This window comes from Triticum aestivum, chromosome 5B (genome assembly GCF_018294505.1).
Source record: "Triticum aestivum cultivar Chinese Spring chromosome 5B, IWGSC CS RefSeq v2.1, whole genome shotgun sequence".
Taxonomy (NCBI): Eukaryota; Viridiplantae; Streptophyta; class Magnoliopsida; order Poales; family Poaceae; genus Triticum; species Triticum aestivum.
This window is the reverse complement of record NC_057807.1, coordinates 378202174-378219127: the sequence shown is the minus strand read 5'-3', so window position 1 is coordinate 378219127 and position 16954 is coordinate 378202174. Positions and strand designations below refer to the sequence as shown.

Genomic DNA, 16954 nt, shown 5'->3' with positions numbered 1-16954 from the left:
GGAGGAAACAATAGAACCAGACAGAGAGATTGGGAGAAGAGAGAGCCGAGTGGGAGTAGTGGGGGAGGAGATGGAGACCATGGTGAGCTTGAGGAAGGCAGCCGAGACTGTAAGTGGAGGACATCCTTGTCCAGCGCCATCACAACCCCTCCTGTCGTCGGCGCGGCGAGCGGCGCATGGTGAGGGCCTTGGCGGAGCCGGGAGTTGATGCGTTCCAGTCAGCGGTGGGGCGCGCGGCGCACGGTGAGGGTCTTGGTGGAGCAGGGAGGATATGCACAGTGGCGGCTGGAGCTAGGTGGGCAGGGAGCGGTAGGCGGTCGAAACCCTAGCGGGAGAAGAGAGATACTGAGAGCTGGTTCGTGCGCTCACGGATGTGCAAAGTCAACATAGTTGATTTGAACAAACCGACTATTAAGTGGGCGTCAGTTGCCACTTGCGAGCATGATTTTTCGCTGACATACATGGTGCACTCCCGAAAAAAAACGCTCGAGTGCTCCCAGGACACCAATTCCTGGGAGCTTAGGGCGTGTTTGGTTGCCTGCATTAGGCCCAGCCTGGCCCACGCGGGAAGAAAGTGGCCTGTTTGGTTGCCTGCCTTCACTGTGCGGCCCGCATCGCATGAACCTTAAAGCACGTTCAGGCCAGGCCCAGGAGAAACGCCCGAATCGGTAGTAGCTCGCGAGCCAGGCTGAGGCGAGCGCACAAGGTGGGCCACTTGCACGAGGGGAGATGGGAGGTATACGAGCTAGTATGCAGCTTGTGCGTGCTTGCAGTAACCTTCCCTCTAATCATGTTCTTCCTAGCCCCTTCCGATCTACACAACGGTTCTTCGATTTGAGGTAAGCTCTACACGAAAAAAATGCACCTCGATGCTATGGTTCCATTCAGACGACCGGTTCGTAGTTTCGTCGGCCGTAAGTTCTTAATTTTGTCTTCCTATTTGAAGTTGTTCTTGACGAATTTTGTCAGATTCATCGCGCACGATCGATCGTTTGAATTTTCCTTTGACCAGCAGCCTAATCTCGCAGTTCCGCACAACATTCGTGTTGTAAGTTTTTGATTTCGATGATGGATGTTGGGTGTATTTGAGGCGTGCACGTGCGTGCCTGCGTGGGAACAAGAAGACCATCAGAGAAGGGAAGGTGAGGGAAGAGGAGCAGGTAGAGGATGGGCGAGAGAGTACCTACCTTAGGTGGAGGAGAAGGTGTTGCTGCACTAGGGTCGGAGGAAGATCCATGGCGTCCCACTAGTGCAGCAGCACTTGTGGGGAAGGAGAGGCCTTCCTCTCCCGACGCGCTGCTTGCGGTTGTGGCGCCGGAGGCGACCTCCGTCGAGGCCCAGCTAGGTCGACGGCGCTGGCGACCATGGCTGTCGGATCCGGCGTCGCCATGGCCGACCTCCTCCCTCCTGTGCTTCCTACTAGGTCGCCATGGCCGCGGGCTCCTTGTTCATGGCGTCCTGCTCCTTCCTCTGGTTTCGTAGCTTCATCTCCCCCTTTCTCTACTAGCTCTTAACCATGTGTGCTAAGTGCAAGTGCTAGGTCTTAATCATACTCCATGCGGACAACCAAACAGCGTGTAGTTGCATGCGCCGCGACAATGCAAGCAACCAAACAACGTGCCAAAGTTGATTTCCTAATGCAGGAAGTCCATATGCAAGCAACCAAACAACTCGCAGATGTCGCATATGAGGCTATTTTTTCAGAACCAGATTGAGTAAAGAAGTGTATGTGATGCTGGCATTGTTGCACACGGCAACCAAACACGCCCTTAGAAACTGTACTGATGAAGCGATCAAACTGACCCGATCGTGGTGACAGATCCAGAGCACGTTAAATTAAACTAGCAGTTCAACACGATGTGTTTGTTTGGGTTTGGAGCCGACGGAGACTTCTGACTGGAACAACACCCACTCCAAAGACCAGGCAGCTCGTTCGTGAGGCTCTGCGCCCGTTGTGTTGACGTGTTCGGCGCTGGGCCGCGCGAAGTGGATCGTATCAAACACTCACACTCTCGCTGCTGCTACGTCCAATCGCACGCGCTCCGTAGAATGGGCCAGTCGGCCGGCTGGACCCCATCTCCACCACGTCCATCTCGGTGCAGCTCTGAGCGGGACAAGACCACCTTCCTCCTGCCTGCCGCCTTCCTCTCCTCCGGCTATATAGAGCAAGCCACCCACCGGGGACACACCCATCTCCAGATTCCTTTCACCTGGAGTCGGATAAACACCAATCAAAACTCCGGTGCTACTTGCTCCTCGTCGACCACAAGATCGATCTCCAGACCAAGATTTGCTAGCACGTTGTAGCACAACACACCAGAGTCCGGGTATACATGGGTAACTTGGTCTCGCAGTGCGTCACGGGCGACGCAGAGCGCGCGGGGCCGCTGGTCGTCCTGCCGGACGGCAGCCAGTTCCGGCTGGAGGAGCACGCCGGCGTCGCGGAGCTGATGATCGAGGCGCCGGGGCACGTGGTTGCCCAGGCGAGGGACGCCGCCAAGGAGCGGCGGCTGCGAGCCCTGGCGGCCGACGAGTTCCTGCGCGCCGGCGAGGTGTACCTCCTCGTGCCCGCTGGGAGGGCCGGGGCGCGCCTGGGCGGTCAGGAGGCGGACGCCATCCGCCGGCTGGTGTCCGGCAAGAATGGTGGCAAGGGCAAGGGCAGCAGGTCCGGGAGAAGGATTTTCCCGGAAGGAGAAGCAGCGAGCACCGAGGATGGAAATGAGTCTGCTGAATGTGCGCTGCTTTGTAGGATTAGGCCAAGGCAGTGGAGGCCCGCCCTCGACACCATCTTCGAGGCTTAGATCGATCATGGCCCCCGGCTGTAGGGTAGAATAGGAAATCTGATTCATTCATTATTTTTGTTATTTTTTGTCGAATATGGATCATCCTTCTTTTTCAAGCAAGGAGAGAAGGTATTCGTTTGACGTGTACATGTGTCTTGTAAAGCTTCAACTTATTTTGGAGCAAAAGGTTTTCAGAGCTAGAAATAGTAATTGTCAAACCTAAATGTTACTCCCTCCGTTTCATGATGCAGGGCATACAGATTTTTTGAGAAGTCCAACTTCACAAATTTTGATCAAGTTTGTAGAGAAAAACATTTACAACTAAAATGCCAAACATATATGCATCATAAGATGTTGTTTCATATTTTATATGTTGGAAATATTAGCACATTTTTACCAATCTAATCCACGAGTAAATGATAAGCATGGCGAATACAGTATGCATCTCATACCGATACCTAAGCATGTGAGCACGTACAGTATATAGAATCGAAACATCTATGAATAGCATACGACTAGCACATGCACGAGAAAATAGGGGATAAACGAGTCATACCCTCCAGTTGGTCAGGCCAACGCGACGGCGGCGGAGGCGGCGGCAGCCTCGGCATCGGCCGAGGCCTTCTTCTTGGCGACTTCGTCGTCAGCCATGGAGTCGATGCAGGGGAAGCAGTGGCGGACGGAGATGGGGACGGACGGGAGCAGTCGCGTCGAGACGCTCCCCAAAAACATTAATGTCGTTCTCTCGGGCAGGATCTCGAACAATAGGATTCCGGTGGCACCTGCTCTCCCGACCAACCGTGCACACGGTCGTCGGGATGGGTCGCCGGAAGCACAGAGAAAAGAACAGTAGATAACGGCTAGGATTGTGCAAGAGGGAGTGAGTGAACTGAGTTAGGGTTCACTCCACTGGCCAGCACCTTCTTATATAGCGGGTAGATGGGCCTGAGCTCATGCTCATGATCGAGTCCGCGAACAGCTCACGGTCCAACGTCTCGGACAGTGGCACTTCCGTAAGTGACTCGTTAATTAATCCGAGATTAATTAACCATTCTTGACCGGTAAAAATAAGCTTCGGCGCAACCCGCAAGCCGCGGCGCGCGTCGTGACGAGACGTGGTGAGACGGACGCCGGAGGAGGAGCGCGCGTGTACAACTTCTATTGCCAAGCTCCCGATAGCAAGTGGTAGAGCAGCCCTTATAAAGAGGTCACACTCTTCTTACTGTAGCAGTACGGTACTAAACTTCCCATCAAACTGCCCACCACTTGACGTGCACATTCATGGGCATTAGAGATTAATCGTGGATTATTGTGTTATATGGGCCTAAGCCCATCCATAATCCACCAATATATATATTTGATATTGCAGATATAAATAGTTTTTCTTATAAACTTGGTCAAAGTTTGCAAAAGCTTAACTTGCAAGAAAAATATATACTCACTAATAGCGAAAGGCCCAAATTTTTGCGCTTTTCTCCATTTTCTAATCCTGAAGTAGTTATCTAGAACCTGGTAAATTCTGTTTTTGTTTTTGCACATGACAATTATGTCAGCTATAACATAGCAAAAATTATGTGTTTCTTTAGGTTTCACACATTGTCAATGTAATAGCATGACAAATTCTGTGCGTTTTACACTATTTACATGTGGCAACTTTTCGCACGGCACCATGGAAATTCTCTAGTTGTGTCATGGCAAATCTTTATCTAGAGCATGGGAATTTTTTTAAGACATGTGTGTCAATTTCTCTGTTGTAGCATGGAATTCTCCATGTTATATCATGGCAATTTTCGTCTTGGGTAGGATAGAATTCTCCCCTTTGCAACATGATGGACATTTGTGGCAACTTTCTCATGATGTAGGATGTCAATTCCTTTTTTGTTGTACCGTAGCAATCCTCTTCTTCCCGCATGGCAATTACTGAAGAGGTAGCACGTGCATCATGGAAATCCTTGCACACATGGCAACATGAATTTTTTTGCTGGTAGCATTGCCATAGCATGGCAAAAAAAAGGTTGTTGGGAGGGGGAAAGCGGTGAATGATATGTAGAGGAGGGCCCTTCGATCGTTCGCTTGGAAGGCCATTGGGAAGGAACGCATGGACATTCGTTTGCTCGTTTGACGCTAGCTGGGAAAACAACCGTCCGCTCTGGCCACCACCTAGGGGGTGTATGCTAGCTATTGGCTTCCATTATTGAATGGCGTTGAGCATAATAATGGATAAGTACTTTTCCTTCCCTTAAAGTTCAACAACCCAAATCATAGTTCGATTCATTCCCAGCTTTTGGACTAGACAAATGGTTTGTGGTTGTGTTGTGGCGACGGGCGCGACGCAATCCTCGAGATTGCATTTCCTCTAAGGAAAACACGTGATTTAACCTTCTGACTAGGTCAGGCAACGCCAATGTCCACACATCGGTTTCCTTGTTGAAGATGTTGGGTTGAAATTCCATTTCAACAGTAATAGCCCTAGGTTTGACCATGTGGTTTGACCAGCCAACATTAGTGTGTGAGCGATGATTCCATCTTGAAGGTGTTGTCGCGCAGTCACATCCATCGTTAGGTCACATGTTGCTTGGTCGCCTCAGATATTTTCTTTCCTTTCTATATGCCAATTTGTTGGGTATCAATATTTGGTATTATTTTAATTATATCATTATTGTATTTATCAAGATGCATATACCGGGAGCAGCGGGAGGCTTTGCCTTTTTTTTGAAAAAAGGAACCGCACAAATCTGCCTTGATCAACAAATGGATATTGCAACTAATGAACATAAAAACAAATTGCACAATATTTCTCCTTATGGTGGAATTGAACTAGAGAATGAAATATGTTTTCCGTACAAACTTCCCGCAATTAAATCACATTATGTTAACAAAGATTATATAATTTCAGATAATATAGGGGGGTGGCCCTTCATATAGTCATAGCCCTATCGGAGTGGAGTAGAAGAGAATAAATGTAAGAAGAATATTATTATTATTATTTTGAGGGAATAAGAAGAATATTATTAGTAATCATATCTTAGTCACTTGGGTTTCAAACAGAAAAAGGTCATGCCTTGATGAACAAATGGATGTTATAGTCGACAAACATGTAAATGAATTGCAAAATATTTCTCATCATCATAAAGGAAACTACGGAAGTATAACAAATGAATGTTACAAGTGATGAAGATGCAAATGAATTGCACAATATTTATCATCATAACAAAGGAACCTACAAAAGTATCACACCTTGCATCTATACATTTTAATATACACCGCGGTTTCACAATAACGCCAGTGTCAGAGCAAAAACCATTACATTATCAAATCAAAATTAATAGGATTCGACCAGAGTAAAATCTGCTTCGTCACCACGAATCACGTGATTTCCTACTAACTACAATTTCAGCTTTATCTTCTCGGACCATTTGAATATATCAGAATACACCTGATCACCACCAATTTCCTCACCGGTTGCCCCAGCAGCAATCCTGATAATATCCTCCATTAAAGCAAAGTTCCCCATAATATCAACGTGTGCACCACTCTGTGTGCCCCTGCCTTCCAGGAGATTTGAAGGCGGAGAGTGACTGTACTCTCTCACGTAAGTCTTGCTGCCAGAAGGGTTGAAGCGAGTTTTTCCACGCCATGCTTTGGCACACATATACCCTGCACTAAGAACTGGAACAGTCTCGTCACCGTTCGACATGTAAACACCACCTTTCAAGCAGCTATTCTCATCCCCTCCCTCAGCTGAGGCGTCTATCTGAAAGGGTATATAGCACTCTGCTTGTGGGGATAATTTATAGACATATGCTCTTTCGGTCGGAATGCCTACTCCATACATCGAAAATATTTCCATTTTAGGTGCATTTGGTAGTCTGCAAATGAAAGGTTGTAAGATAGCATTCATAAATCAACAAAAATAATACACAATATTTGCAAGCTTTTGTATGCATGATCACCATGCAGCAGATCTTTTTTACAGAAGATGTTTTCTTGGGAAAAAAAATCTAATGTAGGTAACTGAATTAAAATGAGAACGCTGGCAAAAGGTTCTTACTTTGTCTCCAAGGGGTTTGACCAATACTTGTAGTGACCATATTTTGGATCATCCAAGTTATCAGCAATTCCATATGAAAAATGAACACTACCACGCTGCATCATCCTTGGAGCAACAAAGTTAAAAAGATCTATGATAGAGCCTGCGGTGTAAACTTTGTAGTCTGAAACTGCCTTTATTCCACCCCACCCTAATTCCTGATACTCTGTCCAGACATCCCGGCATGATGTATTTGAATGGGCAAGATTATTACCTTTGACAGCATCCTGAAATGACAATAATAAGTTTTTTCTCCGACATCGAGAGTATACCACAAGGTGCTCACAGCTCACCTTGAAGTTAAGAACTCATTCTACATATAGTCATATACTCCCTCCGCAAAGAAATATAAGTGTGTTTAGATCACTAAAGTAGTGATCTATTAGTGATCTAAACACTCTTAGATTTCTTTACAGAGGGGGTATATAGAAAGACAACTAAATATATCACACTATCTTCCATAAAAAGGTAAATCAAGAGCTTCATGTGGTGAACTGGGAAGGCTTAAACAGGAGCAAATTCTTAGACAAACAGTCACTTCTTCAGGAATCAGGACTGAACCAGCTACAATTTAAGCCAACAATGTAGATCATAACGCAATACAAAATGATGAGTATTGCATACGAGTTTTGCTGAAACAATGAACGAGCTACAGTTTGAGCCGACAATGTTCGATTATAATGTGATATAAAATGATCGTTGTCAAATAAAAGAGTTCCACTGGAATAATTAATGAAGTTTTAACAAAATAACAGTGCAACTAACAAACTGAATACATATCAGATCAAAGATTTCTGGAATAAGAATAATGCTAATTATTACAAGTACTCCCTCCGTTCAAAAATATGAATTGCACCAAGTCAAACTTCATTAAGTTCGGCTGAGTATATATAAAAATATATCAACATCTACAAAACCAAATTTACTTCACCAAATTCTTTCTGAAATATATTTTCGTATTATATATATATCTAAAACTGTAGATCATTGCGGATTTTTCTATGGACTTGGTCAAACTTAGAAAATTTTGACTTAGAAATATCCTAGTACTTCAATTATTTTGGAAAGGAGGGACTAACTAAAGACAATACCACAGATCTAGGAAAATAGTAATTTGCATGTATGATGGTCGTAAGTAAATATAAGCTAGTATGCTTTATGTTATGCTTCTGAATACTCACACGGAATTCTATCTGCTCGATATTTGAAACCGGAGATTCCGCTACATCTTTTCCAAAAGATACCATCCTTCCAAAGTTCACAGGCTCTGGATGAACTTCAACAGGTTCCCCATGAACATCCTTAGAAACCTCTGAATCATTGGTCTTCCGCTTCTTGGATTTACACTCAAAACCATCTTCTGGAGACCAATCCAAACCTCCCCAAATAGTGTCACCACCTTTAGGGAGCATCGACATTGTTGAATCCCATGTACGGGTCATTCGCATCAAGTGGCGCAAGGTCTGAAGTCCAAGAAAATCAGAGTCCAGCATTTCTGGTGCAATAGCTCTGTACATGAATGACATAATATTAAGGAGGGGTAATTATCTGTTAATCAAATAAGGAAAAGAACGGCAGGATGCTAATACCACCCACAGCATTTCTAAAAATGAACAACGACCATGCTAATACCATGGTCTATCCATCAAAGTAGATTAATACAGCAAGGTTACATAAGCTTGGAACTTGTATCTTGTTTGCAACAGAATACCTTATGCATGATAGTGTTGTGTGACTAACAAAAGACTATTAGATGTGCATGATAGGAGATTCATACTTGGGATCATGGCCATTAGACTGGCATAACAATGAACAACATAATACAATATATACTGGTTGTAAAGAACATGGCAAGGATTCTGCAAATACAGAACCATATTAACAGATGAATGGCACCACTAACAGAGAAACACCTAGATATGTGCCGCATGATTACTTTAATTGCTTAGAACAAATTGATAAGGATACAAACAAAACAAAGAATTGCTTAGACTGCTTAGAATTATAACATGGGTGCAATCATTAGCTTAGGCGCTATCAACTACCCAGCCTCAAAACAATTGAAATGACCAATACCAGCATGTACTTCTCCATTGTGAAAAATAAGTCAGAACAATCATGTTTATATTCATCATTCAGTAAAGAACAATCATATCACTGGTATGGTCAGAAATATTATGTTTTCTTGAAATTCACCTCAAAAGGTATCAAAAGGGGAACCACTGTTATCAGATAGTACATAATGATTTTATGCAATGCAGCTTCACACTTCTAAACTAGATCAAGTACTTCTTGGCCCCATTGTCCTTATCATAGAAACAGGTTAATCACTAAGGTCATATCATACTATAGGTGCAATCATGCAGTCGCGACTTCAACAATGACTTGCCATCATTTATTACCATCGTTACAAATTAGCTCTGCATGAGTAAGACGTGAGAATAAAAGTATAGAGTTAGATGACTTGATGTCCTCGCCACTACGGGTTAAAGCACACACACAGTATCCTGTGGGCAACTGACAAGCATAATTCAGAATGTGCGTGGGCGTGGGTGTTTGTTGAATTGTAATTCTACGACAAATAACATGATTTCAGTAGGCACATTAAACATCAGCTACCAAACTTTTATAACTTGAATTACCTAGCAACAGCAACATCTTTGGCTTCAGATGAAAAAAGCCCAGCAACAGCCTTTGGAACTCCTAAGAAAGGCCCACCAATGTTTGCTACAGCTTTGATGTGCTTTGCACACCAATCAGGACCACCACCACCACCCATGGGAGAAGGTGCTTCTACCCACTTCATAAAATGAAGAAAATAGAGAACTCCCATGGAATGTGGGATCACCACTGCCCTATTTCCACCATTAGTTGCTACCAAGAGCTCAATGTTACTCTTTATTCTGCTCAATGTTTGATCACGGGTCTGCAGATGGTGATTTAAATTAGAAACATGACAGATCATCCTATATCAGTAGCATTCACATAACAAAGAAAATATATAGCTAATGATGTAGGACTCTGTCATACTTCATATTGTACAAGCAAAAAAGTTACCTCTGTGTTCTGGAATGATAACCTCCAATCATAAGCAGCCATGTACATGTTCTTTTCTTCATATCCAATCCGAGCTAAATTGGCAATCAGGACCGCCCAAACAAAATAGCCAGGGACAAAATAGTCAGCTGCAACAAGGCCTGTGACCGGCCTAACTCTTATTCCTGGTTTATCTAATCCAGTTTCGTTGTCCAATGACATATGTTCAACCCAGCATAAAGGCCTGAAAAATGTTCAAGAGGATTAAAGAGATTGCAAGCAGAAGCAGGTCTGTGATAGTGCATAACTATACCTAAAAGAGTGCTCTAGCAAAATGAAGGAGAATAGTACAATAACCAACTTATGATAAGTAAGTTTTGATGACTGCAGGCAAAACATAAAGAGCACCTATTCTAGGCAAAAGCCCCTTCAGTAGAAAGAGTTGGAAAAGATAAAATAATAAACTAAAAAACAAAAGTAACAAACTCTGTAACATGTAACCTTAGCAGTAGTGACTATAATACAGCATCAAATGAAGTGAAACTAACTCTCGGGTTAATCCATGTTACAGGGAGCAGTATAGCATCTAGCTTTGCATGGATATTTCAGTTTCAAGACTGAAGCTATGCCATGAGAAATTTAGGGCCAGTTCTTTTGGGCAATTCTCCCAGAATTGACCCCCTCCCCAGCTTCTCCCAGAATTGCCACTTAATATTTTTTTACAATTCCTAGCTAGTTAAGGTCTAATTAGCTAGGAATTGTAAAAAAATATTAAGTGGCAATTCTGGGAGAAGCTGGGGAGGGGGTCAATTCTGGAAGAATTGCTCAAAAGAACTGGCCCTTAGACTCTGCTTCTACTTGTAAACTATCAACTTCATTCTTGGTAACAGGGTTCAGGATATTAAATTTGTTCAGACTGACGTTTTAATGCAGGTATTTACGACAAAGTACATACAATGCCACATACCATGTACTCTCTCCGTAAACAAATATAAGAGCGTTTAGGTCACTTATTTAGTGATCTAAACGCTCTTATATTAATTTACAGAGGAAGTAACAGCTAATCCCACAAGAAGTTGCTAGTGCGCTGAACTTTTAAGGTCATATAAAGCACGACACACAAGCCCCTGAACAAGATTGCTAATTTTCCAAGAGGCACTAAAAGACTGCATTACTTATTTTTTCCAGCATATAGGTTTTAGGATTCAAATTAGGCTTATTAAATATTTCCCTTTTTCTCTAAACAGATATTTCACTGTAGAATCCGAAGTTCTGCAAACAAGCAGAGCACCAAGATTACCGCCCCTGCCAAAATGTGACTGTAAATAAAGGCAGTTACTTCAATGCAAAGTTAGTGATCTACTTTTCCTACATAGGGATAACTCACCAACACAAGGCTTAGAAGGAATAACAGGTATGCTGTTCAGGGATCACGTTATTACTCTCACCAGAAAGTAAGCAACATATACCTTCCAGAAAAGGAGTATTTAAATAATAAATAATGAAACAGTCAGATGTAAATATCTACTAAGTCTTTGTAGAGATTTCACTAGGTGGACTACATACGAAGCAAAATGAATGAATCTACACTTAAAATGCATCTATAAACATCCGTATGTGGTTCATAGTGAAATCTCTACAAAGACTTATATTTAGGAACGGAGGGAGTACAAGGCATCCCATGACTACATCAAAAGCTTTGTCTAATGCAAATTGTAATTTCTCCTAAAGGACCTGAACACACATAATCTAGATTTCTCTTGTACAAGAATTTTCCTATATCAACATCCCCTCATAGCCAGTGGGGGACACAATGTTGCCTAGTTTTAAAACATGTGCACTCCATGCAGCTCTCGAAGTCACATCTTGCCCACTCAAATCCTGCTCCCATGCTAGCAAGAAAAACCAGCATTTCAAGGCAGCTGAAAGTGATTGTCACACCCAACATTTCATATAAATATCCAAGTACTTACACAATTAAACAGTACAAAACTAGCTTAAGAAACACAAATCAAGTTCAGATTACCAAGAATTATAATCCTTCCACGGTAACAAAACAACCATCAAGAAAGTAATAAAAATTATCCAAATTTGGAACCAACTTTCTGTTGAGCACCTAAATCCCAGTTCTTGACTGAGCACCTTGGCATTTTGAGGGATCATGCAGCCTGACCCAGATTTCAGAAGATCTGGAACGAACCTCTAGTCCTGCAGCTCAGATACATTAATAAGATATAAAAGAAATCTACGGAAAGGGCGTTAGAGAACACGAGGGATTGACAGCCTATGGAATCAGACTGCTGTCCTGAAGTCCTAACTCTGCCAAAACAATTCCCAAAAGCTCGACAAACAACAAAGCAAGCCAAAAAGAATAACATGGGACTCATTCTATTAAAGGATCCTAGCGTGGATTACTAAAGCAGCCCTAATAACGACCAAACAAAGTAGAGACTTAACGGACACGCGACGGATGCGAATGCAACACCTAACAGGTGAGAAAGCGACCTCTTGTACACGTCGCCGAATGTGCCGCCCCAGAGGCGCTTCCGGAAGAGCCCCTCGGCGCACTGGTGGCCCTCCCAGAGCTCGAGCCCTCCGGTGACGATCCCCGGCACGAAGATGACGGGGTGCTTGGCGTGCAGCCCCTCCTTCTGCAGCTTGACCCCGGGCGGGTCCGGGAGCGGGCCCGTGATGGCCTCCGTGACGTACTGCGGGAAGGAGGCCGGCATGGCGTTGTAGAGGAAGAGCAGCAGCCACCAGGAGGAGCAGACGCAGCCCACGAGCCAGCAGCAGCTGTCCACGCACGACCACTTGCCCTTGGCCCGCCGGCCGGCCTCCTTGGACGGCGGCGCGGAGGCGGAGGAGGACGGCTGCTCCTGCGCCGGCTTCTTCCCCTTGTCCTTGTCGTCGTGGTCGGAGCCATTGCTGTCGTCGCCCGGCGAGGGCGGCGGCGGCGACTGCTGCTGCCTCCGCCTCCGTAGGAGCGACATGGCGCGCGCGGGCGAATGGGATCGGCGGGCGGGGCGGGGCTACCTGCGCGGGCGCACTCGCATCGCCGGCGGCGGCCCGCGAAACCCTAAGCCGGCGGCGGGGCCCAAGGAGGCGGAGGGGGCGAGGTCGGGAGGGGCGGGGCGGCCTCGCGGGGCTAGCGTTTGTGAGGTCGGGAGAGGGAGGAGGCTCGAGGCCGTAGGCGACCGTCGCGCCGCACCGGAGCGATCCCTGCGCCCGATGTACGTGCGCCGAGCTGGCCACGAGTGCCTGCCTACGTGGGCCCGGTGGCACGGGACGGGTCTGTGGTTCGTGAAGACGCGGTGCGGGTGAGGTGGTGGGGGCGGAGTTCGCCTGCCTCTATTGATTGGAACATGTGTGGGGCCCACGGGTGGCAGTCAAGGACGGGGACGGTGAAGCGGGACCGGCGTAGCTTGCAGAAATGATAATGGCGATCCAACCAGAGCAGAGCCTCGCCAAAACGTGATCTTTCTGGGTTTTGTTTTTACTAAAACGTGATCTTTCGGTTGGCACGGTTTTCCTTTTGCCATTTACTGTACATTGCATGAAGGTGCAGAGCACGATCCATTCTCATATAATAATGGACTTAAAATAATTTAGATTCTTTTAAATATATATTCATCAACTATTTAAGGAATCCAACGCTTGAAAAACTACCTCTTATATTGTGGGATAGAGGGAGTACATCGCTTTTTAAGTATCTGTTTTAAAATTTTGACAAATATTACTAGTCGCAAATTTTAAGGTTTAATTATATCTTGTCTAGAACGGCGGCTTTAACCAGACGCGAGGGATATCTGGGTAGCATGAGCCATGAGGGAAAGCTTTTACTCCAAATGCCACATATAAGTTTTTATAAAGCTAGCATGTTATCAATTGGCATGTCCAATCATCCACCGACTTGTGTTCTTGTAAATATTTCTACCGCCCTTAAAACCCCATGCACCTCGCTTTGTTAATGATCCTAGCAAGATCGTCCTTCTTCTGAAATGATGATCCTCCTTCTCCCTGTTGGCGATAATCTAATGGTTGTACGATTCCTCGTTCATTAGGTGACATCTCATTGCCTTTGTCGCTCCCTAGCACGCCTACCCCAAGGAACATGTCATTAGGGTGCAATTAGGTGACGAGTAACCACGCCATGCACCATGACGACTTTCAGGTTGTGTCGTGCGTGATGATTATGGTTCATGACTGCGACTGGAACTCCCGCCATGAGACGTCATCGCATTTCAACACGCATGCATCATTCATTTGTTCTATATGGATAGTCAGTTTCAGCACGTATTCCGGTCATCCAACAACTTTCATATGCCCTCGTATGCATTTTGTTCCTGGGCGGCAATAGCAAAGAAATGACTTCCTGTCCTGGCATGTGCAGTCCCGCACGAACATCATGCACCTGTAGACCGGCGTCTACATAGTGGTGGGGAATGGGCACCGGATCAATACAGATGGCCTTGACATTGTGCTCGTATCATGTCAACCTTAACATTAGGAGTCATTGTGTTGTAGATATACGAAGGGAATTTTTAAGATGGATGAAATGTGTACTGAAAGCGGACATTGGTGTCGATAGAAACAAATGTATTATTCACAACTGAAGTACTTTTGTAAAAAACAATTCTTTTGGCCTCAATTTCAGTCTTTATGGAAATGTTCAACACAAATCATGTTAGCAATTTCAACTTGTAGCAATAGCAACATCGAATAAAAATTACATAATTTATTATTGTCATAAAGCAAGTATATAAAGTTGCGAGAACTGAATTGTGGCAATAGCAACTGGGAGCACATGACTGCAAGGGTAGCCCTCAAGCTTGGGCTTGTTAAAAGTGCACTCACAGGACGTTGGGCCGAGGGTGACAACTTGCTTTTTTTATCCTCTGTGGTGACCCTTAACGTACTTGGCTCGCACATTGACCTCACACTTATTCCTAAGTGCGTCCACTTTCCTGCAGCCATGGCTTTGGGACTTTTTTGCTTTCTCGTCCAGATGTCTTTGCATCTTCTCAGACCATGGCTTATTCAATTCAACTTGTGCATTGGCGACGATGACCCTGTCTGCAAAATATGACAGGGTCCGGTTCCAAGTTTCTTCAATTAGGGTTGTGATAGGCAAGGCTCTCACCTCTTTAAGAACACCATTGTACACCTCTGACATGTTGTTGGTCATTATTCCATACCGAGCCCCGGTGTCGTGAGCCTACGCCCACTTGTACAAATCAGTGGAATTCTCGCGGATCCACTGGCTCAAATTTATGGGCGTCCTACGACCCCTCCGGTCTTCTCTCTACGGCAAGGTCGCGCGCTCGATCTCACCATTGACACCTGCCCAGATCGCATTCATTTCATCTTCAATTTTCTGCATGCACATCCTCTTGAATAACTTGAACCAATTCATGTTTTTGAATTTGGAGTAAAAGTTTGCTGCCAAATGCCTCATGCACCACCTTCCCTCTAGATCCGACCACCCCCACTCTTCTGACGACTCCTTAATTATATCGAGAGCGCTCAATAATCTAGTGTTGCGATCAGAGATGATGCAAACACCTCCACGCTCTTTCACGACACCCATCTTCACGCAGCTCAGGAACCACAACCAGCTATCTTTGTTCTCGCTCTCTACCAGTGCGTATGCAATAGGAAGAAGCTGATTATTTGCATCTGGTGCAATTGCCACCAATAGTGTGCCCTTGTACTTTCCAGTGAGAAAGGTACCATCAACTGATAATACCGGGCAACAATGCTTGAAGGCTTGTATAGTCTGGGCGAATGCCGAGAATAAGAGGTTCAGGATTAGCTCACCGGGGTTCATTGGGTTTGGATGTTCTCTCCGCCAAACTTGAGTCCCCCTATTAGCACTTCCTATCCGATGAAGCATCATGGGGGCATAAGAATAGGCCTCCTCATAGGTTCCATACAAGTTCTGGAATATCTTTTCCTTTGCATGCCTAGCCTTGATGTAGCTGACAAGGAAGCCAATTTGATCTTCTACATCTTTTTGCAAAGCCCTAAGACTAGCCACAATGGAGAGTAACATACACTAGTAACATACACATATCCCTAGACTATGTTACTACCTCAATAGTGGGTAGTAACATAAGTGTGGTAACATGCAAAGCTTCATTTATTAAGTTATAGACTCATATTGCATTGGGACATGTGATGGTACAGTAACTAGCTAAGTTACTGGTACTACATCTCTCCTCATTAACTCACTGCCACGTAAGCAAATTTGCTGAGTTGGACTCGATGTTACTACCGAAGTTACTCCCACTGTGGCTAGTCTAATACTAATGTTGAGACTTTCCTGCACAATTGTTTTCATCTTCTGTGCCACATATCTTGCAGTCACATTGCAGTGATTTGAAAGAGTCCCAGTTTGCTCATAGCTATGCTCCACTTTTTTTTGTGATATGCCATGAATGACATACCTGAGGCTTCAGTCTAGCGAGAAATCTTCCACGACAACCTTTCGCGGAGTGGATGCATATGACCTTCAACTCTTTTTTATCAGACTGCTTCACTCTATGCTGGCGATGGAGGGCGATTGCATAGCTATCTATTGCCTGGTAAGCAGACTTCTTGTCTGGGAAAACCTGCCCAACCTCTAGGCTCCCCGCTTCTAGGCCAGAAACAAAGTGAAATTCATTGGTGATGCTCATATCCTGTAAAAACCCAAGTTGCAGTGCCGCCGCGATCGCCCTCGAGGAACATCTTCTTCTTTGCTTGAGTCCGAAGACGCGGAAGAATGATCGTCATCATCTAGCGCCTCTGTCAATCCCGCCACGTGTTCGCTCATGTCAACGGCTGTAGACCAATATCATGTGTCATACACAGGCTGGCTGCCCGTCGGTTCCGATGGGCCGACGCTAGGGACTGATGTGATGGCCAACTCAACCTCACCACCCCTGCTACTACATCCGGCAACATCAGTGACTGATACGAACTCCACATACACCATCGGCTGACCAAACATTGAGTTATTGGGATTGCTTGGAAACCTTATGTACGACCCCCACGACTGATCACC

The 16954-nt window shown here is 45.1% G+C and overlaps 2 protein-coding genes across 2 annotated transcripts; one reads left to right on the top strand and one right to left on the bottom strand.

Moving 5' to 3' along the window:
• The first annotated feature begins 2176 nt into the window (after nucleotides 1-2176).
• On the top strand, nucleotides 2177-3019 carry LOC123116159 (uncharacterized). Its single transcript, XM_044537158.1, has one exon. It carries the CDS (start codon nucleotides 2334-2336, stop codon nucleotides 2799-2801), a length of 468 nt encoding a protein of 155 aa, XP_044393093.1. The 5' UTR covers nucleotides 2177-2333; the 3' UTR covers nucleotides 2802-3019.
• A 2866-nt stretch (nucleotides 3020-5885) lies between these two features.
• On the bottom strand, nucleotides 5886-13175 carry LOC123111938 (phospholipid:diacylglycerol acyltransferase 1). The gene is made up of 6 exons (XM_044532821.1): nucleotides 12415-13175; nucleotides 9931-10153; nucleotides 9516-9799; nucleotides 8055-8382; nucleotides 6835-7100; nucleotides 5886-6652 (listed from the first exon to the last, which is right to left on the bottom strand). The coding sequence occupies exons 1-6, from the start codon at nucleotides 12897-12899 to the stop codon at nucleotides 6169-6171; spliced, it is 2070 nt and encodes a 689-aa protein (XP_044388756.1). The 5' UTR covers nucleotides 12900-13175; the 3' UTR covers nucleotides 5886-6168.
• Nucleotides 13176-16954: the final 3779 nt, after the last annotated feature.

Coding starts and splice junctions, on each gene's coding strand:
- LOC123116159 (XM_044537158.1), top strand. CDS start 2,334: ATGGGTAACTTGGTCTCGCAGTGCGTCACGGGCGACGCAGAGCGCGCG.
- LOC123111938 (XM_044532821.1), bottom strand. CDS start 12,899: ATGTCGCTCCTACGGAGGCGGAGGCAGCAGCAGTCGCCGCCGCCGCCC. Junction 8,383..9,515: donor AAAGATGTTGCTGTTGCTAG/GTAATTCAAGTT, acceptor ATTCATGTACAG/AGCTATTGCACCAGAAATGC. Junction 6,653..6,834: donor TCAAACCCCTTGGAGACAAA/GTAAGAACCTTT, acceptor TTTCATTTGCAG/ACTACCAAATGCACCTAAAA.